This window comes from Lacerta agilis, chromosome 9 (assembly GCF_009819535.1).
Source record: "Lacerta agilis isolate rLacAgi1 chromosome 9, rLacAgi1.pri, whole genome shotgun sequence".
Classification (NCBI taxonomy): domain Eukaryota; kingdom Metazoa; phylum Chordata; class Lepidosauria; order Squamata; family Lacertidae; genus Lacerta; species Lacerta agilis.
Genome location: NC_046320.1, coordinates 65,547,106 through 65,569,493, shown reverse-complemented (window position 1 = coordinate 65,569,493; position 22,388 = coordinate 65,547,106). Strand labels below are relative to the sequence as shown.

Genomic DNA, 22,388 nt, shown 5'->3' with positions numbered 1-22,388 from the left:
GGAGCCTGCCACATCCTTTTAATTAGGAATGACACTGGCACTTTGAGATGGGCTCAGAATTTGTCACTTTAGTTTTCCCACAAAAGGCGAGCAGCGGACAAGAGCAAGGTGGGAATCGGTCTCAATTCATATACAGAAAGCACTCTGGGGATGTTTCATAAAAACTAGCAACACCGACATTTTGAAAAGCATATCCACAGGTTCTCTCTTTCCGCCCCCCCCCCCTTCCCAAAGTCCCTCCTTTACAGATTGGCTTTCTTTTTAAAGGCAACCCAATCTACACAAGCAACCAGCTCCGTTTTGCGTTACTTGATTTTATTTCCGTCCATAATGAAAGCAAACCGAAACGCCATCAAATTCCGCTATAGCTCGTAAAGCTCATTTACGAGCGTAACATTTTATGTATGCCTGTAAGTAGCAAAACTTGTCAGCAGAGGATCACTGGTAATTATTTGCAGAAAATATATTCTCGTAGATGTGGTTTTCTCTCTCTCTCTCTCTTATTGAAAAGCTGCAGTAACTCATTAGCAGTTGCACAGAAAAAAGCTAGGGTACCACACAAGTAAGAGCAAGAGAAGTATTAGGCCAGCATTGTACAAAGAGGTATAAATATAGCCTATCTCTGGATAACTATGGTTGCGATGGAAAAGAACCACCTTTAGACACACCTATTGGGGGGTCGTCTCGATACTTCGTGCCTTTGATTAGCTGAAACTCTTTCCTATTTCACCAACTGATGGCCAGGAAGGTTAAACACCTCATGGGCATCAGAATTTGCCATGTGGCTCTTTGGAACCATAAAAACTTTCAAGGTGAAAATACTAATAGTAAAACGAAGATGAAAATCAGGCCTTTTAATAAATGGATAAATGCATTGTTCCGCTTAAGACATTTTGCAACTCAAGTCCATGTTGTTGATAGCCCACACAGAAAATTGCACAAGAAGTTTGCAATTAAACAGAAAGCAGCACAGAGACAAAAGCCAACAGGGGTCTGAACCTAAAAAAAGAGAAAAAACACAAGGGCTAAGAAATGACTTTTTCTGAAGCAGGATTTATGTATGAAGTCGGCAAGTCTGCTGGAACCAGCTTAGGGGAAAATACATTCTGGAGGAGACCAACAGCAGCAGTTGCTTCTGAGTAACTATACCCAGAACTCCTTATTACAGGCTTTAGAAATAATAAGAGATCCGTGTAGTAAAAATCAAGGACCTGCCATCATCCAATAGACAGTGGCTTGTTTTCAAGAAGCGGAAAGGGAAAATATCAGATTTGTCATGGCTGCAGCACCTTCCCTATAGCAAGTAGTGGGGTTCTGTGGCTGAGTCACCGCTGCATACCAGGATGGAGAGGGGGAGGCGGTGTCAAGGTTGGTGCGGTGTAAACGTGTTGCCAGGATTGGCTCTGCTGGCGTCCTTGCACTGCACCAATCTCGCCATCCCCTTGCCCCTCCCAGAATGCAACTCAGATGGCTTAAGGTCACTTGCCACAGGACAGACCCAGTATGCCTTTTGCTAAAGCGTTTGCTGGTCAATGAAACAATTTAAAACATCTAGGGTGAAGACAACTCTTCGCTCTCCCTGCATGCATTTTGGAGTATTTTAAAAATCATTTTCATCTATGCACGTTGATCTAACAGCTACAGCCCCACCTACCTATACAATGAGGGCAGGGCTTGGCATTCAGATAAAACATCTGGATACAGTGTGAGTCACAGCTGGCCTCAGGCACCACTTACAGCCTCTGCCAACCTGGAACCCTACAGATACATGGGACTATAACTTCCATCTGTCCTAGCCAGCATGGCCATGAAATGCCTAGAGTTGATAACAGCATGGCCAATGGAGTCTGGGACTAATAGCAGCTGCAGTCCGAAATATCTGGAGGGCATCAGGTTGGCGAAGACCGCTCTACTACTTCCAACTGAGTCTTCAGACCTCACAGTTGGAATAAATTCACAGTTTTCTGAAAGTTGCGTACATTACAGTTTCCTCCTGAAGATATCTGTGATTGCCACCAGCTCTGGACCTAAACACTCTACGGACTCAGCAAAGCTTAATGATTCGTTTGCATGCCACTAAGCTCTGCCTGGTGTACTAGACCAATAGGATTTGGCACCAATTTCTATGTCAAGGACAATTGTCCATTAAAAAAGCTGAAAAGCTCATAGCAGGGGAAAAAGCAGTTTTACTTTAAAGCATATCCATTCTTAAAGCTTCCAGATAGTTAAAGAGTTTTAATAAAGTGATTTGAGGAAAGTTGTAAGAAAAAGCTACCAAGCTCCAGGATTTCAAATAATCAAGTTTAGTGGTAGATTTATTCGTTTGCTATGATGTACAATTATGTCTGGACAAAGGAGCCACTGAAATGAAACCTGATGGTTTTAAAGCTGGATTCAGAAGACTGTTGTCAACTATATTCCAGAAAAGAAAAATCAGCAGGTGAGCAGCACAGGGGGAGGTGATATTTCTGCAGTGGCATGTTCGGACGGATCCTCCTCCATCTCCTCCTCTCACAGCATTTTCCTCTTCTCAAACTCCTTGAGGGATGAAGATGGAGACAAGGTTTCATTAGAGTTGGGGCAAGCATTTGCCAAACCACCCTTTCTGTCAGAGTTCACCACCTTTTAACGTCTGCAACCTCTTCCATAACCTGGGCCCTCTCTGGCTGCTCTGCCCTTCTCGGTGACATTGGCTGGCCTGTTCTCAGGGTCACAATGGGCTTGCAATGACACAGCTGGAGAACACTAGGAACATGCTCTGTTGTCACAGAGAGGCCAGGTTGCTTCACTGCAGGGAGCTCAACTGACAGCTTTAGACTTTGAGCAGCTTCTGTGGCCAGAATTTTGGTGGCAAAAAGCTGGAAAGAACAAGAACTTCCAAAAATTTCAGATTGGCAGAGCAAATTACAAGAATTCGCTGAATTGGCCCTACTAACTAATAATCTCAGAGGAAATTCTAAACAAAAATTTGCTGAAAAATGGGATATATATAAGAAATATGCCCAAAAGTATAATAACAACTTTACTTCCATGCCAGCTTTTGAGTGCTAAAGGAAGGGCAAAGAGTTGGGGAAAGATGGATATATAATATGGTGGAATGTACTGGAAAATATCTGAACGAAGTAGAATTGTTTGATCTACATTCAATAATAAGAGAGGTAGACACATGGGGATTTAACAGGAAGTCTGATTTGTGAAATTAGAGTCTTGTGGATATATAAGTCAAGTTAAGTTTGTTATGTGTACGTAGGTAAGAGAGTCTAGGTTTATATAGGTATGTATAAGTAAGTGGATGTATGGACTGTCTAATTATATGCTTGGCTGAATTTTTTTTCTTTCTAATTTTTTTCTTTTAGTTTTCTCTTAAGATATAAACAATAAGACAAAGATATGACTATGTGGGATGTTAAATTTTATTTAGTAATATTATATAACAGCAGTTGTAATATTTTGTTACCTTTTTTCTCTTTGTTTGTTAAACAAAATGAATTAATAAAAATCAAATTTAAAAAAAAGACTTTGAGCAGCTTTTGAGGGTCTGTGGCAACTTTTGGCAAACTGACTGCAATCTTTGATGTCGCAACTATGAATTCCGCTGCTTTTCCTAACCCACACTGCAAGGGGGAAAGAGCCGCTGTTAACTCTGCTGGCTCAGCTCTCCCCTGCCTCCTGTAGGGGCCAGCGATTAACAAGAGCAGGCACTGGCCAAAATCATGATGCGGGGAAAGCCGTGAAGCCAGCCAGTGCCTCTGCACAGCTCCATCCTTATTTCAGACATAGTGAGATATCAGTATATGATGATGGCAATCTATCACGACATTGAAAACCAGATCGCCCAGCCCTATTGGCCAAGTGGGAACCTGAGCCCAAGAATCACTTGCTCATGTCCAACAACCTAAATCTGCATACCTCTACCACACCTGTTGCATTAAAAGAAACCCAACCCTGGAAAAACTATGGAAAACAGGTATAAAATTTTCAGCATGTAATAATAGCCTGAGAGAAAATGTTATGAAAATGATGTATAGGTGGTATTTAACACCAGTTAAGTTGGGAAAAATGTATCATGGACAATGTAACAAATGCTGGAAGTGTAAGCAAGTAGAAGGGACATTTTTTCATATGTGGTGGACATGCCCAAAAGTAAAAGACTTCTGGGAGAAGATATATAATGAACTGAAAAAGGTGTTGAAAAACGCATTTAGTAAAAAAAAAACCAGAAGCCTTTTTACTGGGTATCATAAACCATGAGATCCCAAGACAAGATAGAACAGTCTTTATGTATGCCACAACAGCAGCAAGAACCCTACTGGCAAAAAACTGGAAGACAGAAGAAATACCAACGATAGAAGATTGGCAGATGCAAATGATGGACTATATGGAGCTTGCTGAACTGACCGGGAAACTCCAAGACCAGAGGGACGACGCGGTGGAGAAAGATTGGAGTAAATTTAAATTATATCTAAAGAATTATGCTAAGATTTGCATTTAAAACAACCAGGAAGAAATTGAGAGGCAGCAGATATTGAAGTTAGATAAGAAGTAGTAATAGATGAAGTAGTGTTAAGGAGTTAAAAATAAAGTGAAAGTTGATTTTTATTAACGATAGATTATAAAAAAGGTAAAGAAATTACTAAAGATGATTTATAATGAAAGCAGACGGAGAGGATGTGAAGAAGTCAATTTACAATGTTATAAAAGAGGATTAGATAGATTTAATTAATTGTTTGTATTAATTTTTCTTTTGTAGTGTAGTTTGTTGTAATGTAATTTTTGTTGTATGTGTTGTTTGTTTTATAAAATCAATAAATTTTTGATACAAAGAAAAAAGAAACCCAACCCAACAAAAACCTTGTTCACTGTAATGAAGCAGAACATATTTCACAGTGCCCAATGATTTTTTGCAACATCCTGGCAAGCTCAATTGCCTTTAAGTTGCAGAGAAGCTTCCTTGAACTTCTAAATGGCCGCTGAACTAACCTTGTATATAGTAGAGCCCAGCTGAGCAGGAGACATACTGACGACGACGCCAGCATTCTGTAGGGCAGCGATTTTCTCTTTCGCTCCACCTTTCCCACCGGCAATGATAGCCCCCGCGTGGCCCATCCTTCTGCCTGGAGGTGCAGTGACTCCAGCTATAAACGAGACAACTGGCTTGGCGTCTGGACCCTGTGACAAAAGAGGAATCATTTAATAGCGGGGCGAGAGAGAGAAAGCAGAGTTGCAACTACCCCAGTGAGCAGAGTTATTGGCGTGGACAAGAAAAAGATATCCAAGTTGAAGCACCAGCCTGAGAATTAGGGGCAGAGATAAGGAAACAGCCTGAGAGTTCTGGGCAGAGAAAAGGAGGGAAGTGAGCACAACAAAATTCCCGTAAGGATCAAGTTTGTATAGGTCATGTATAGGCCACCAAGGTAATATTTAAGTGGTTTTGATTTCAGAAGCCAGCTACTGCAGTAGATATACCAAGAAAAAGCCCACTTTGGGGGAGAGGGGATAATGATTACAGTTACAATTTCATCTTTGGTGCCGTTTGCTAATTGTTTTGCAAGCCAAGGTGTAAAATTGAAGTAGATGTGTAGTATCTGGGCCATAAAAGCTTTTTGAGCGAAGAACGATGTGCAAAGGCTGACTCAAGAAACCAAAATCCAAATCTAGCCATTTTTTGTGCCCTTGAAGAAACTCGTGGGACTGGTACAGTTATTCAAGAAACCTCAATATGATGCACCCAACAGTTTCCAGAGAAACAATCATGCAACTCTGGCCACCTATGGACCCGACCACAGCTTCCTGGCAACATATGCCACAAACATGGGAAATAACTTTCAAGTAAAATGTGACTGTGCACAAAAAAGAAACCACACATATGGGTCAGGTATTACTTTTTCCTTATGGGACAAGCACAGATTCTGAATGCCTTAAACCTGCCCCTAAAACAATTCATGCAACACTGTGGGTGATATTCAACCAAGTCCTACTCAATGTAGACCCACTGAAATTAAAATACACATGTTAAAAAAAAGGTAAAGCTAAAGGACCCCTGACAGTTAAGTCCAGTCGCGAACAACTCTGGGGCTGCAGCGCTCATCTTGCTTTACCGGCTGAGGGAGCCGATGTTTGTCCACAGAGCTTTTCCGAGTCATGTGGCTAGCATGACTAAGCCCCTTCTGGCGAAACCAGAGCAGCGCATGGAAACGCCGTTTACCTTCCCGCTGGAGTGGTACCTATTTATCTACTTGCACTTTGACGTGCTTTTGAACTGCTAGGTTGGCAGGAGCTAGATCGTGCAAAGGGAGCTCACCCAGTCGCGGGGATTCGAACCACCGACCTTCCGATCAGCAAGCCCTAGGCTCAGTGGTTTAGAGCACAGCGCCACCCGCATCCCTACACATGTTAAGTCATGCCAATTAGCTTCTGAATACCACCTTGTATGTCACAAGTAAGTAATCCACACACACGACTCTCAATCCTGTGAACCATTCCCAAGTTTGTGGGCTCAGTCTGGTTGTATGAGCAAATTTCATTCACTCATTGCCCATTTGCCTATGTAGGCAATTTGGGGAACTGCAGTATTTGCTGCAAAATGGTTCCACCGGAAATGAGCCCACGGGATAAATTTGTGGGATGAATCTTCCTTTCCATTTGGTGATATAGTCTACATCGTTATTCCCATCATGTTTAATGGGGGAACGGTGACGAGCTAGCAAATGTGTAGCCGCATTGTAACAACCACTTAATGCTTTTACCCTGCAAATGCCAGGCTTTCAAAAGGTTATTGATTAATCTCTCTGCTGGGCTTGGTGTACTTAATTGTGCTATAGACAACTTTCATGTGAGTGATGCAGAGAGATTTGGGGCGCTTCCGGATGGCAGCCAATTTGTTGGTGAGATACAACTGCACAGTGGCAAATTCAGGTTGCAGAGTTATACAGTGGTACCTCGGGTTACATACGCTTCAGATTGCATACTCCGCTAACCCAGAATTAACGCTTCAAGTTAAGAACTTTGCTTCAGGATAAGAACAGAAATTGTGCTCTGGCGGTGCAGCATATGATATGAAAAAAAGGCAACACGTGGACAAAATAATGTAGGGCAAAATATTTCTTTATAATGTCAAATAACATGCAGCGAAGACAGCGTCCCGTATAAGTACACTGTTTCGGTGTAAACTTCTTCAGTTCATAACTATAAAGAATAACAAAACAGAATATAGACATCTAACCAATCATATAAAGGATCATATAAAGGATAATGCTCAGCATCAACAAGAAAATATTTTGCCCTACATTATTTGGTCCACGTGTTGCCTTTTTTCATATCCTGCTTGAAGTTTGCAACACAGGGGTATCTTTTTCGTATTTAACTGGCGGTGCAGCGGCAGCGGGAGGTCCCATTAGCTAAAGTAGTGCTTCAGGTTAACAGTTTCAGGTTAAGAACGGACCTCCAGAACGAATTAAGTTCTTAACCTGAGGTACCGCTGTAGTTGATTTTGTGCCTGTGTGCAACAAACCCACTTCGGACTCGGCTTTTGGTGTTTTGGCAGTAAGGAAAGGGACAGGAAAATGCACTGCAAAGTGTGACGTCACATAACCTCTCTGCAAATTTTATGCAAAGGAATCAGGATGAATGTTTCAATATACAAGTACATCTTTGGTCACACAAGTACATCTTTGGGATTTAGCTTCATCTTCCTCATGCAACATTCTAGTGAGGGGTGTAAAGTCCTTCCAAGGGGACCTTTCGACCCAACCCGATGACTTTAAAAGAGTGGAATACAAACAGGTGAACTTTTAAAATGGTTATCCTTCCTCCTTCCTCAATAAGCAGAATGTGCACAGGAAATGCTCTCTCGAAACATTTAAGCTTACAGAATTGTTTTCCCTGAGGAAGTCAGCGGCATCTTCTTCTGCATTTCCGCCAATCTCGCCTATCAGTATAATTCCTTCGGTGTGCGGATCCTTCAGGAAGACATCCAGACAGTCAATAAAATTTGTTCCATTGAATGGGTCTCCTCCGATCCCTGAAAGGTTTCAAAGAGTCCCATTAAGAGCAGCACATTTCTTCCAGAGACCAATTCCACTAAGAGGGGCTGCAGAACTTTCGGGATCACCAAACTGTGTCGCCCGCTTCCAGTTAAGGACAACAGCAGTCTTGGAGATTCATTTCAGCTATTAAATAGCGGGCAACTGGGTTGCTCAGCTCTGCCCCTACCAATATTTCTGGTTTCAGAAAAGGACAACAAAAAGTTGGTATACGGCTAATAAAAAGTGTGTTATAAAATATAAGCAGCTGCCTTGAAACCATCTATGTTGATAGGTTCTCAAGAGAAGTCATTCTTAACCTTATTCCGCCTGGCCTTCAATTTAGCCTGATCTTCCATTCCTTTTTCCCTTCCCTTTTTCTATGAAGAAACCCTTCTGGGACCCCACATCTAAATTCTTCCCTGGTCTCCTTGCTGGCCTTAGCAGGACTAACTTGGCCAGTTAGCCCTGGCGATGCTACATTTATGTTGTACTTTATGCTGTTTTTAAGCTGTTTTTTAAAGTCATTTTTAATCAATGTTTTATATTTGTTGTTAGCTGCTGTGAGCCCAGTTTTTAAATCGGGAAGGGCAGGGTATAAATAAAAAATATTATTAATTATTATTATTATTACCTGCAAACCTTTAAGAAGGGATCTCGGGGATTGAATCTGGGGCCTTTTTACATGTAAATCTCTACCCCTCCACAGGGCTAAATCACAACCTTTACATACAGAGATTTTAAGTTGCCTTTTCACAGATCTTTAAGAAGAAAAAGAAGAAGAGTTTGGATTTGATATCCCGCTTTATCACTATCCGAAGGAGTCTCAAAGCGGCTAACATTCTCCTCTCCCTTCCTCCCCCACAACAAACACTGTGAGGTGAGTGGGGCTGAAAGACTTCAAAGAAGTGTGACTAGCCCAAGGTCACCCAGCAGCTCCATGTGGAGGAGCGGAGATGCGAACCCGGTTCCCCAGATTACGAGTCTACTGCTCTTAACCACTACACCACACTGGCTCTCTTAAGCCAGTTCCCAACTTGTACCTTGTGATACAGAGCATTCTCCAATGAAGTAGTCCTGCCAGAGCAAGGATGTTTGCCTCTGTATAGGAACTTCCCTTCCCACTCTGTTCCCATCCCCCGTTCCAGGGGTTACCCTTGCAAGCAGATTTGGGGAGGGTGAAGAAGGTGCCCAGGGAGAGGAGGGAGAGTTCCACTGTGGGAATGGAAAACCTTGCGCAAGTGCAACTACTTTGTTGGATGCCGCCCCACAGGTTGGAAAATATGGCTGCAAGCACCAACAAAAAGAGCTGAGGAAAACGTTTTGTATGGTAGCCAATGTTACTCATACTCTGAGTAGACCCACTGAAATTAAGGTACATTATTTGCTTTGGTCAATTAATTTTGATGGGTCAACTTTGCATAGAAGTTAGTTGGGCATAACCCCATATATTCAGTTACGGTAGATGCAGAATTACCAAAATGATGTAAAATCACAATCTGTTTCCAGAAAAAATTGTGAATACAGCCCTCAGATTCAGTTAAAAGAAGACTGAAGCATCATTCCTTTCCTTTACATTACATATTTAGCACAAATCATATTTATGAATACTGTACCCTCTTTTAGCACAGGAATTCGTACCCAAGGCCTACGGCTACCATGGCAATCCTTCAGAAGGCTACAACTCTGAAGGAGGAATGCAGTATCTAAGACTTGCCTTAAGTCACCAGCTTCATTTGTAGCAGTTAAAAAAAAAATCCAAAAACACCTTTGGGAACTTATGGAATCCTCCTCTTCTGGATTCTCACCCTGGTGTTGAAATTCCCTTGTGCTGGGCACGTTTACCAGGGCAGAACTCAAAATGTCAGACTCAGTTAACTGTTCCAGAGTTAAATTGCCAGAATTTTGTAAGTCAAGTGGGAGAGAATCCCTGCTTCCTTTTCTGCCTCTTTTCAATCAACACGCCAAATGTAAATTAGAAAATGAATTCCCGAAGGCAACTCTTTCTTTTTATTTGCACAATAACACCAGTTTGGGAGACATGTGTGCAAACTATAGCCTGAACTTCCTAAATCTGAAAGCCCTGCTGGAATTCAACCAGAGTGGAACCAAAGGGATGCCAAAACAGATAAAGGATAAGAGAGTGGGGATTCACTCATCCCCTCTCTTCTAAGAGAAACTGATCTTTCACTCTCACTTGCAAAATTGAACTCTCGTCCATATAATCCACCTACTTGCAATCCCAGTCATCAGACTGCCCTTCCCGAGTTGTGTCCCCTCACCCTATTCGCTGGCTGCCAAGGGGGGAATTTTGGTTTAGCACTACTGCAAAGCATGCATTTAATGCAAAGTGGGATGGGAGTTAGCACCTCTTAACTGGTTTCTACAATCATATTTATTTTCTTACACACTGACTGAGCCTCTCTCAAACCCACCAACACAGAAGGATTGTCCCAGTCCAACTTGAGTTGTCTGATGAACAGCTTCGTATGTCAGCGTGCCAGATCTCGACACAATACCTGAAGGGTGAGGAAAGGAGAAAAGAAAGGAAAAAAGATATATAGATAGACATAGCTATACAAATTTATATATACCAACTTACGTAACAAGCCGACCTTTGAACCATGTAAGTTCTAATTTCATGATCAGCACACGTAACAGTCAAAATGTACCCTTGCCATAAGTTGAAGGTCATGTAAGCTAAGTTACACTAGAGATTCCTGAGCCACACAATGCAATGTAAGAGCAACGTGGGAGCATTATACCAGCAGCCCCTGATGTATAAGCCCCATCGAAACAATCCCCCACCAACAGCACCTTCGCAAAGATTTCCTGTCATTTGGGGTTTACTTATTTGAAAGTGCAGAGTGTGCAGGAGGGTGTCCCGATTGTGACACTGAAGAAATGAAACCCCAAAAGAACTCAGCAAAGCCCGTTGTGTTATCAACCACTGTTTGGAACTTAAAAGAGGACAGCAGTCAGCTTTGAAACTGCCCATTTAAAAGAGCATGGTGCTTGAGTTTCGAAATAATGCTCACCCATGTGGCACATGGTTTTTATATGAAGTGCCTGCCTTAGTTGCATGCGCGAAAATAACTGTGCATCACCACTTGAGGAATCTAAAACCCAGTCCTTAGGTTGGGGAGGGAGCACTCAAACCAACCTGGGGGTTTACCTCTCTTTTGAAGCGTGCATCTGTCATGATGGCATGGGTTAGCACTTAACACAGGCTGCAAACTAAGGGCAGAGACTTGGTTGGGTATTTCAAGGCTGGACTCAACTGGGCCTTACTCAGAAAACCGCCATTCCTATTTCCCCCTCCGAAGAATTTGGGTTCTGCATGGAAGCACTTGGCCCTAGCTAATATGGTAAGATGGCACACATGTTTTATTTGAGTTTGCCCCTGAAGCAGGCTCTGCTGCTTCAAACCTGCCTCTGTTATAGTTCCTGCACAGGACCTGCCAAATCCAAAAGGTGGAGGGTATGTCCAATCCAATGCATTCAGAATTGTGTCATTCTTATTTTCATTATTATTATTTAAACTTGTTAGTTGGTTGTTACTCAAAAGTCTCCAAGGCTTACAACAGTTTTAAATGTACACCTCTCATGAAATCGAAGACATTGTCCACATTGACTAATATCTTGAAGGCCAGGATGTTAAGCCAAACACACACACTATTGCATTAGAGCAAGTACGACTGCAGGTTTTTGTTATTATTGTTGGTTATTTTTCGAAAACACACCAGAAAAATCTTTTGAGATCTTACCAACTCTTCCCTTCTTGTGAATGTGGCCAGGCATGATACCAATTTTACATTCTCCAGGCTAAAAACAAAACAAACTTGGTCAGCATCATTTTGTACACTCATCCAAAGTCACCATCGCAACCTTCCTCTATAAGACTCCTTCCCAGTGTGTCTAGCCTGCCCAAAGCGACCTCTGAACGTGCTGCAAGTCCTCTGTACTTTGCACGGAATTGTGGGGCGTGTTCCAGGGCAGAGGTAGCCAACCTGGTGCCCCCCAGATGCTGATGCAAGAGGGTATGCAGTCAATCCTTATGGAGTGTTAGCTACGCCTTGTATGAACAGAGCACACTGTCCCCATGTCTCCAGGAAGATCAACTGCAGTATGCAAGGCACTGTGCGAGAAAGCCGATCTTCTTGCTATTAACCTCCAGGGGTTCCCAAAACAAAGTTTGGAAAAAGTTTTTTTAAAAAATTATTATAGTAGTAATAGCAGTAGTAGTAGTAACAATTTTATTATTTGTACCCAACACATCTTTTTTATATAATTTTTAAATTAAATTTTCTGTTATACAGTGGATGCTTGGGTTGCGAATGTGATCCATGTGGGAGGCACATTCACAACCCGCAGCATTCGCAACCCGCAGCGCAGCTTCTGCAAATGCGCAGGTTGCAATTCGGCGCTTCTGAGCATGCGCGAAATGCGATTTAGCACTTCTGCGCATGCACCAAAACCCGGAAGTAACCCGTTCCGGTACTTCCGGGTTCAGCACAAGCGCAACCCGAAGAAACGTAACCCACAGCATTCACAACCTGAGGTATGACTGTACTAAAATACTCACTTTAACATCCTCAAAATAGCAATGACTTCCTTTCTTCTCCTTCCATGGTTTGTTTTGCATATCATAGATTGCTGCATATTTTACAAAAACTAAACCATTCAATATTCCATTAATACACCCATCAAAACTTATTTACACTTTTGAATTTATCTTAACGCTGCCAGCGTTTTCAGGTGTGCACAACCCCCCCCCCCAATATTCAAGAAACGTTTTCCAATCTTCTCTAAACGTATGTTCTTCTTGTTCTCTAATTCTATACAGTGGTAGCTTGGGTTACGAACTCAATTCGTTCCAGAGGTCCGTTCTTAACCCAAAACCATTCTTAACCTGAGGCACGCTTTCACTAATGGGGCCTCCCGCTGCCGCCACGCCGCGCAATCTCCGTTCTCATCCTGGGGAAAAGTTCGCAACCCGAGGTACTACTTCCGGGTTAGCGGAGTTTGTAACCTGAAGCGTTTGTAACCCGAGGTACCACTGCATGAGAAATCTGCAAGCTGCACGTATTCTGTCGGCTTAAGTTGCCATTCTTCTTTAGTTGGGACCTCGCTCGTTTTCCACATACCCTGCCCATCTGATTGCGTTACTCCAGCCACTCAGGGCGGTTTCCAACAGAATATAAAAACACATTCCGCTTTGAACTCACGGTAACGCTGTAATACTGCCTGGGCTAAGGGATAGTGACAAGGGGTTTTTTGAACATGAGTTTACAAATCTAAGACACCACATACTGCACTGCATTAGCTGGATCAGAGATGGAAAACCTGTGGCCCTCTCAGTGCTGTTGGACTACACATCCCATCAGCGTCCAGCCAGCATGGCAAATGGTCAGGGAAGCTGGGTATGCCACTACTGCGGCCCATGTTGTAAGCCCCCAAAATGGAAAACGAGCGAGGTCTCAACTAAACAAGAATGGCAGCTTAAGCTGATGGAATATGCACAGCTTGCAGACTTAACATAGAATTAGAGAACAAGAAGAACATACGTTTAGAGAAGATTGGATAATGTTTATTGAATATATGGGGGGGATTGTGTACACTTTAAGACGTTGGCAACATTAAGATAAATTCAGCAGTGTAAGTAAGTTTTGATGGATGTAATAATGGAATACTGAATGGTTTAGTTTATGTAAAATATGCAGGGATTTATGGTGTGCAAAATGAATGATGGAAAGAGAAGAAGGGAAGTCATTGATATTTTAAGGCTGTTCAAATGAGTATTCTAAATTGTAAATCAGAAAATTTAATAAAAATTGTGTGTGTGTATTTAAAAATGGTCAGGGAAGCTGGGAACTGGAGTCAAACAACACTGGGAGAACACTGCAGCTCACCAGGATGGTGCCTACAGGACAGGCAAGAATGTTAATCAGGCGGCACGCTTGCCTTTAGCCAAAATATATAGGCTTCTACTCTCTTAAGAAGATCTCGGCTACATAAAGCGTATCTGCTAATTTTAACTTTGCTTTAGCCCTTACATTGATCACTCCTGGGCAATTTGGGCCAACGAGTCGAGTCTTGTCCTGACGAAGCAATCTGTGTTTGACACGCACCATGTCCTGCTGGGGAATACCTTCTGTAATGCAAACAACGAGGGGGATTTCTGCATCAATGGCTTCATTGATGGCGGCGGCGGCAAATGGGGGCGGCACATATATCGCAGAGGCAGAAGCACCCGTTTTCTCTTTAGCCTAAGATACAATTACATTAAAAAAAACAAGAAATCAATGATCTTTCAAATTGTTTGGCATGCCATAAAGGATATTCTCATCAACAGAAGCAGACATTTGCTTTCTACTGCACGGATATTTGGTGAAACATTTAGATAATCTAGTCTGGATGTAACCAGGATGTGGGATCAGTTCTCATATAACAATATATTATTACCTCCCTCACGGAGTTAAAGACCGGAAGCCCCAAGTGAGTTTTGCCCCCTTTGCCAGGAGAAATCCCTCCTACTAGATTGGTGCCATATTCCAATGCCTGTTGACTGTGAAAGGTGCCCTGCAAGAGAAATAAAAAAACATAACAAAAATTAGGTTAAGGTAGGGGGACAAAAGGGATGCAAAGCTAGACTTCTCCTGCAGAAGGCCAGAGAAAGAAATGGGAGCTGCATGAGAGCCAGTAACCATGATCCAATTTTTTTAAAAAATTAAGCATACTCTGCTAGCATGAGGTGCTAGATTTCTAAGTGCAGAAGAATAAATGCTTGGTTATGTTTATCAAGCCTGGGAAGCACGTAAATGTGCCATCTCAAACCTGCAATATTAAGTGGCACAGTCCAAACAGAGATATAGCATTCAATTGCTCTAAACAGTAAATTCTGTATAGTCAGTCTGGGTCTTGGACTAAACTAGGGGTAAGGAACCTGTGCCCCTCCAGATGTTTTTGGACTACAATTCCATGACTTCTGACCATTATGCTGGCTTGGACTAATGGAAACCCAATGACACCTGCAGAACCACAAGCTCCCCAATCCTGGACTAAACCAAATACTTCCAAGGTCAATTCTGCTGCTTTCTTAAAAACAGCAAAGTCAGAAGTAGAAAAATACACAAGTGAACGAACAAGGAATATGTCCTACTGCTTTCTAGAACTAAGGCACAGCTTCATTTCTGTGACCCATGGTGGATCAGCATTCTAAACATTAAGTGTGGCATGAGAAGCTATAAATAGAAGACACCATTTGCAGAATAGGCAGATACAAACTGTGTGCAGGAGAACAAAAAGCGTGTTTCCTCTAGCTTGCACTGACGTTTACAACTTGAAAATTCTTTCTAGTAGCACCTTAGAGACCAACTGAGTTAGTTGCTGGTATGAGCTTTCGTGTGCATGCACACTTCTTCAGATACACTGAAACAGAAGTCACCAGATCCTTAAATATAGTGGGGGAGTGGGGAGGGGTATTACTCAGAAGGGTGGTGGGAATGGGTGATCGGCTGATAAGTGTGGAAAACCTGTTGACGACTCTAAACGGCTGCAATTAGTCTTGCAGGGAAAGGCAAGGGGTGAGATGGCTAAAGATAGCTTTGTTATGTATAATGAGATAAGAATCCAATGTCTTTGTTCAAACCAGGTTTCTCCATGGTTTTAAGTTTGGTGATTAGTTGCAATTCAGCCACTTCTCTAATCACCAAACTTAAAACCATGGAGAAACCTGGTTTGAACAAAGACATTGGATTCTTATCTCATTATACATAACAAAGCTATCTTTAGCCATCTCACCCCTTGCCTTTCCCTGCAAGACTAATTGCAGCCGTTTAGAGTCGTCAACAGGTTTTCCACACTTATCAGCCTATCACCCATTCCCACCACCCTTCTGAGTAATACCCCTCCCCACTCCCCCACTATATTTAAGGATCTGGTGACTTCTGTTTCAGTGTATCTGAAGAAGTGTGCATGCACACGAAAGCTCATACCAGCAACTAACTCAGTTGGTCTCTAAGGTGCTACTAGAAAGAATTTTCGATTTTGTTTTGACTATGGCAGACCAACACGGCTACCCACCTGTAACTGTTTACAACTTGAACGATGGTTTCAGAACTAGACCTGTTGACCAGTTCTAATTGCAACACATATACAACATAAAACTAACCTTCCATGACCTTGGGCTCTACTATTAGTTGGACTAAAACTTCTCCCAATCCACTAGCTCAGTCAGTAGAGCAGGAAACTCTTAGTATTAGGGCCGTGGGTTTGAGCCCCACGTTGGGCAAAAAGGGAGCGATGTTGCCTTCACACTTGGAAAATCTCAGGAGCATCTAGTTAAGCTATTGCGGTCCTTCGCTATAACCCAGCAGGCCTCTGATGATGTTCATGTTATTCTACCTCCAGGGATCCCCACAAACATCAGCATTCCTAACAACAAATCCATGTGTGTATCAGAAGACCTGGTGCCCCCAAACATCCTCAAATGCCCAGTTCTTATCGAGTGCAGGTAAGTGGTTAGGCCTATGGGGCAGCATTGGTATGGTTCATACGTCACAATAAGACTACGGCTCACTGTGACTGCACAACTATGCTGGCTCCTAGAGAAGAGCTTGCAGCCTTTTTGCTCCTCCACAGGCTCTGCCGAATGCCTCTCCTTCTTCTGAGTAGGCAAGAGGAGGTGTTGCACCACCAATTTTGACGCCAGGCTGGGAGGGGGGGGATGTATGGGTCAGTGTCGGACATCAAGGATTGACTTAGCACATCTTCTGAACCTGGGATCGTGGTTAAGGTGTCTCCTCTTTAAACAAGACCTGAAACCATCAAACAAACATTGGCTACCGACTGTGATTCAGGAGAGACCTTAATCATAATCCTGGATTCAGAGAACTCGCGAAGTCAAACCTTGGCTTCACTGCCAAGGAGACCTACAAAATCTGGGGAGGGGCAAAGTGACCGAGATCTCCTCTTTAGCAGCCAGCACGACGGCTACCGATTAGTTTCCGGGCCCTATTCAAAGTGCTGGTTTTGACCTATAAAGCCTTCATGTGCTGCCTCCTTGAAAGGTCTGGTGGGTGTCAACACGAGAACGGAGCCTTCTCTGCTGTGGTTCCCTGTCTGTGGAATGCTGTCCCCAGAGAAGTTCGCCTGCATCTTCATTAGGGGAAAAGGTTCCTTTTTTACCAGGCCTTTGGTTGACCTGATCAACATCCTATACCCTTTTAAAATGTGGCTCTTTTCAGGGGGGTGTTACTGGGTTATTGCTTTTATTTTAATTTTATACACTGTGATCTTTTTGTGTGAACCGCCCTGAGACATCCGAGTATAGGGCGGTATATAAATTCAGTAAATAAATATGCCACTTGCACCCAGTGCTCTGTACAAGCTGGGAACATGCCCTAGAATACACCAGAAACTTCATCCCAGCTGTGCATTACAGGGGAAGACGAACAGCAGCAACATACTGTCTTTCAAGGAAGCTGGTCTGCCAGTTTGAAAACCACAACACGTACCTGTTTGCCGGTAAAACCCTGACAAACGACCTTTGTGTCTTTAGTGATGTAGAGATTCTTTCGTGTGGCCAAATAGGAACAATGACGTACCCCATTTTTCTGCACTAGGGGAAAAAAACATACAGAAAAAGCTCGATCACCTTATTTTGTGAACGCAGGATAAATGCACAACTCAGAAAATTAAACTTTATCATACTTTTTTTTTGACAAATTACAGGACAGCCATGTCAGTCTGCTTTTCAAAAAGAAAAAAGAAAGATCATTGCACCTTTAATATTAACTCAAACAACTTTATTGAAAGAATAGGAGCTTTCAAAACAATTACCCACATTAGGAGTAAGTAACTTTGAGAGCACGATGTTATTTCTCCAAAACCATGTCCATCTGCCAATTAGCTGACATCACTCTGAAGGATGGGTGGCATCAGCTGATGGTCGGGGTTCAATTCTGCATTGTCTGATTGTGTCACACATGGAATTGACATGTGCAGCAAAAGCAGCAGTATTTGACCCATGCTCATCAGCGTGGGATTGAATCCTGCTGAGATCATGGCAGGGAGCAGAAATGAAGTCTCTGCTTATCATCTGATGAGTGGAGACTTTAAATCCTGCTGGGTGCTGCTTCAAAGCCCTTTTACAAATAGTTCTGCCTTGTTCTTTAAACCTTAGAGGATAGGTTCTAGCAATCACATTTTAACTGGACCCTAACATTTGGAGTATAAGGAAGAAATCATAAACTTCATTCAGGCCCCAATAATAATTTATAATTTGTGTTCTAACACATCCAGTCATATGCTTCTTCCTCCCCCCCCCTTTTGTCATATTTGGATTTTCAACAGCAAGAGAATGAAATCTAAAATGTGTAAGGGCCGGCATTTGAAACCATGTGCTTCCTTTTGCACAAGTGCAAGTACCTGTCATTCAAAAAGCAGTTAGGGATGGCTCAGAGCCCTTGAAGCTCCAATTAGCTCTAATTAGGCTGATCAACAATCTAATAAAGCTGAAATGCTTTAGTTTTAAGATGGCACAATTTAATCAATGGTCTTAAATCCAAGTATTCTAGTCCCAATGAACTCCAGAATGGGTGGACGCTATACACTCATCATCCTGAAATATTAACTTCACCAAACAAGTCCTGAGACTCACAAAACTAATTACTGTAGCAACTGCTATAAACCAGCATTGTTCATTGTGCTCTAGTTTAAGCAGAGATGTGTTTGCAGTGTTCAACCCCTGCACATGCCAGGAGACCGGAGGAGGGGAGGGTTTTTTTGGGCTGCAACCACAAGTCACAGCTGTTTACTAAGAATTCAGTAAAAACACATGTCAGTCAAACTAGATATATGCATATAAATTGGGCAGAATCCAAGGCTGCACGAGTGAATGTTCCCTTTGCCTATGGGATTTTATCATCCTCCCTTCTGCACCACCCTCAACCCCATGCACCCATCAAATCTGCTCCAGAGGGTCCCCCAACCCCCCAGAGCAGATTCCGTGTACATGCAGGAAGAGAAAAGGGAGGTGAGGTCCCATTTCACAAGCAAAAGTCCATTCTGCTCATGCAGGGACAGCAAAGGATGCAATCAAGAGAGAAAAACTGATGGTGTCTCATGAAAATGGGGCTGTGGGGGTGGGAGAGAGACAGAACAAGGAAACATGCAAAACACAGACACCTTTTTAAAAACTCTACACTCTTCATCCAGGCAAACGTGAACAGCACACAGGAATACATCCAGGAACAAAAGAAAGTATGAGAGCACGCAGAAAGGCGCCACTCAACTTTCATTATATTGTGCCACTGCAAATGTGTACTCTTGGTTTTCTCATTGTTAAGCTATAGCTATAAAGCCATAAAGCAATTATGGTTGGAATGAGGTACCTTTCCTCCAGTAAGCATTCAACTATGCACCAAACCTCACAAGGCCTGTAGTTTTTATTTTACCTGGGGTTTTTTTGTTTGTTTGTTTGTTTTTTGTTTAATGGAAGAGGGGGAATACATCTCAAGGAGCATTAAAGTATTTAACTACTGTATTTTTTAATTCCAAGGTAGCACCGAGTCTGATCCTGAAGTTGAGGCTCCAGTACTTTGGCCACCTCATGAGAAGAGAAGACTCCCTAGAAAAGACCCTGGTGTTGGGAAAGATGGAGGGCACAAGGAGAAGGGGACGACAGAGGATGAGATGGTTGGACAGTGTTCTCGAAGCTACTAACATGAGTTTGGCCAAACTGCGGGAGGCAGTGAAGGATAGGCGTGCCTGGCGTGCTCTGGTCCATGGGGTCACGAAGAGTCGGACACGACTGAACGACTGAACAACAACAAGCACCGAGTCTGTGCTCTGGGGAATTAAGATCTGCAACAATGAGTGCCCAGGCAACAAACATAATAACCCAGGGGGAGTGGAAGATTTTGAGGTACAAGCATGTCGCAAACACCTGCTTGCATACATCTGAAGCTAACCAGTTGTGTTACAGCGAAGGGCTGCAACTCATGGGTAGAGCACATGTTTCGCATGGCAAAGTTTGCAGGTTCAATCCCCTGTCCTCTGCAGCATCTTTGGACTTGGAAAGCCCCTTCTGAAACTCCAGAGAGCCTCTTCTAATCAGTGTAGACAACACTAAGGTAGATGGATCAAGGGTGTGACTTCCTGTCTTCCTAAGTACTTATTTTAAATCTACAGATAAAAATTTAGGGCTCAGATCAATTTAAGATGGCAGGTTATGCCAGTGACCATGGAGGCAAAGGGGTTCAGTAACAGTAATTCTTACAAGGTGGGAAGGAGGTGGAGATCTGGTGTCAAGCAAAAAAAAAAAAAAAGAGAGAGATCTGGGGCTCATGCCTAGCTACGCCGCTGGAACTAAACTTCCCGGGCAAAATTAGCCTAGCCCAAGCCAGAAACTAGTGTTTCCTTGAGATCAATAGCACCTAAATGTCATGATGGCATCAGGCAAACCTCCGTGGGGAGAGCCTTCCACAAACGGGGAGGGACCAGAGAAAAGGTCGCCTTCTCATGTTGCCGCCCTCCAGACCTCCTGCAGAAGAGGCACACGAAGAAAAGACCTCTGAGGATGATCACAGGGTCTGGGTCATTGCTGATTGATTGACTGATTGATTATTGAATTTATATACCGCCCTATACCCGGAGGTCTCAGGGCAGTTCACAGAAAAGATCACAATATATAAAATAAAAATAAAAACAATAACCCAGTCACACACACACACCCAAAAAGAGCCACGTTTAAAAAAGGGCATAGGATGTCAATCAAAGGCCTTGTTAAAAAGGTGTACAACGAAGGCGCCAGGCGAACTTCCCTAGGAAGAGCATTCCACAGATGGGGAGCCACTGCAGAAAAGGCCCTGTTCTCATGTTGCCACCCTCCGGACCTCTTGAGGCGGCGCACGAAGGAGGGCCTCAGAAAATGATATCAGGATCCGGGTAGGTTCATATGGAAAGAGGTGGTCCTTGAGGTATGGTGGTCCTGAGCTGTGGCTCTGATATGCACACATGGGCGTAGCCAAGAGGGGAGGCAGCTGCCACCCATTAAATCAAGTAAATCCATAAAAAAATACTTAACTGAGGTTCTTCCCCCTACCAAACCCCCCCCCCCCACGTTATCATGATTAGCATTTATTCATAGCTGTCAACCTTTCCCTTTTTTGCGGGAAATTCCCTTATTATAGCATTGGGAAACAGCAGGGAGGGTTGACAGCTATGCATTTACTGAATTCATATGCAGCCCTACGTGTTTTATTCGTGGCCAAGGACAGCTCTTAACTCATCTGATGGCAGCCCTCTTTAGGGAAGTTTTTTAACGACTGATGTTTAAATGTATTTTTAATCTTTTGTTGGAAGCCGCCCAGAGTGGCTGAGGAAACCCAGCCAGATGGGCGGGGTATAAATTTTATTATTATTAATAATAAAATAATAATATTTGTATGGTTGCAAATTCCCGGAAACTGCAATATCTATACAGTACCTGCTTCCCTTACCTTTAATTCCATTTCAGAACAGAAAGGGTAAAGGGGGGGGGGAGAGCGAGAGAGGGACCCCCACCCCGAAAAGGGCAGAGATAAGGGTGAAATTTGGGGGGAGGGGGAGGGAAAGTAGTTCAGCGTCACGTGACGAGACCCCCTCCCGTTGGCCCCGCCTCTATCGGTCTGGCCCCGCCCCCCGCCGGCCGCCCCTCACTCACGGAGCAGGAGGAGGCGGCCGAGGCCTCGCGCGCCCACGGCGCCGCTCCCGCAGCAAGACATCGCCCCGGCGCCTTCGCCCTGGCTGCCAATGACAAGGGGGGGCCTTGCGAGGCCGGCCCCTTCCTGTCACGACATCGCCACCCGTTGCGCATGCGCCAGTGGGGCTTCTGCAGGCACACAACGAAAGTGCCTGACAAGGGAAGTTTAATACTGTGTATATACGGAAAGAGCAGAGGTGGGTGACCGGCCTGTCACGGTACGGGAGTGATTTGCTTATTTCGGGGTAAGGTTTCCCGGGCTGGAGGCTGTTTCCGAGAGGACGCGAAGGGCAAGAGAAGCAGGCGGCACCACGGGCAGCCGCGGTGGGAAAGCCATGGGAGTGGAGGACCCCGGCCTCCCGAAGCCTTCCACGCTGGCGCAAGGGGTTGTGGGGGCTGTAGTTCTCGCGTTGAAAGGCACATGGGAAGCCCCAAAGGTAGTTGGGTGGGTCGCTGCGCCCTCAAGGGAGGCATGTTGCTCAGCTGGTAATTAGATACAAAATTTTATAGCGCTCCAGTCTGCTCATATGCAGGCTTCCTCGGAAATCCCAGTGCGTTCAAATGAGGCTTACTCCTATGGAAGTGTGCATAGGTTTGCAGGCATTGCGTGATAGAAAATC

The 22,388-nt window shown here is 43.6% G+C and overlaps 1 protein-coding gene across 2 annotated transcripts; it reads right to left on the bottom strand.

Moving 5' to 3' along the window:
• Nucleotides 1-2,220: 2,220 nt before the first annotated feature.
• Nucleotides 2,221-21,889, bottom strand: SUCLG1 (succinate-CoA ligase GDP/ADP-forming subunit alpha). 2 transcript variants are annotated; one of them, XM_033160914.1, is made up of 9 exons: nucleotides 21,730-21,889; nucleotides 17,540-17,638; nucleotides 14,487-14,603; nucleotides 14,078-14,290; nucleotides 11,789-11,846; nucleotides 10,457-10,540; nucleotides 7,869-8,020; nucleotides 4,981-5,169; nucleotides 2,221-2,538 (listed from the first exon to the last, which is right to left on the bottom strand). In XM_033160914.1, the coding sequence occupies exons 1-9, from the start codon at nucleotides 21,880-21,882 to the stop codon at nucleotides 2,512-2,514; spliced, it is 1,092 nt and encodes a 363-aa protein (XP_033016805.1). In that variant the 5' UTR covers nucleotides 21,883-21,889; the 3' UTR covers nucleotides 2,221-2,511. The 2 variants fall into 2 exon arrangements, with proteins under 2 accessions (XP_033016805.1, XP_033016806.1); XM_033160915.1 differs by having other exon boundaries at nucleotides 17,540-17,643; nucleotides 21,730-21,871.
• Nucleotides 21,890-22,388: the final 499 nt, after the last annotated feature.

What these genes read in the sequence shown, in the direction of transcription:
- SUCLG1 (XM_033160914.1), bottom strand. Translation starts at nt 21,882, where the DNA reads ATGCGCAACGGGTGGCGATGTCGTGACAGGAAGGGGCCGGCCTCGCAA. An exon ending in TCACAAGAAGGGAAGAGTTG is followed by an intron (nt 10,541 to 11,788) that starts GTAAGATCTCAA and finishes CTCACCCTTCAG; the next exon opens with GTATTGTGTCGAGATCTGGC. An exon ending in TGGGCTCTACTATATACAAG is followed by an intron (nt 2,539 to 4,980) that starts GTTAGTTCAGCG and finishes TCATCCCTCAAG; the next exon opens with GAGTTTGAGAAGAGGAAAAT.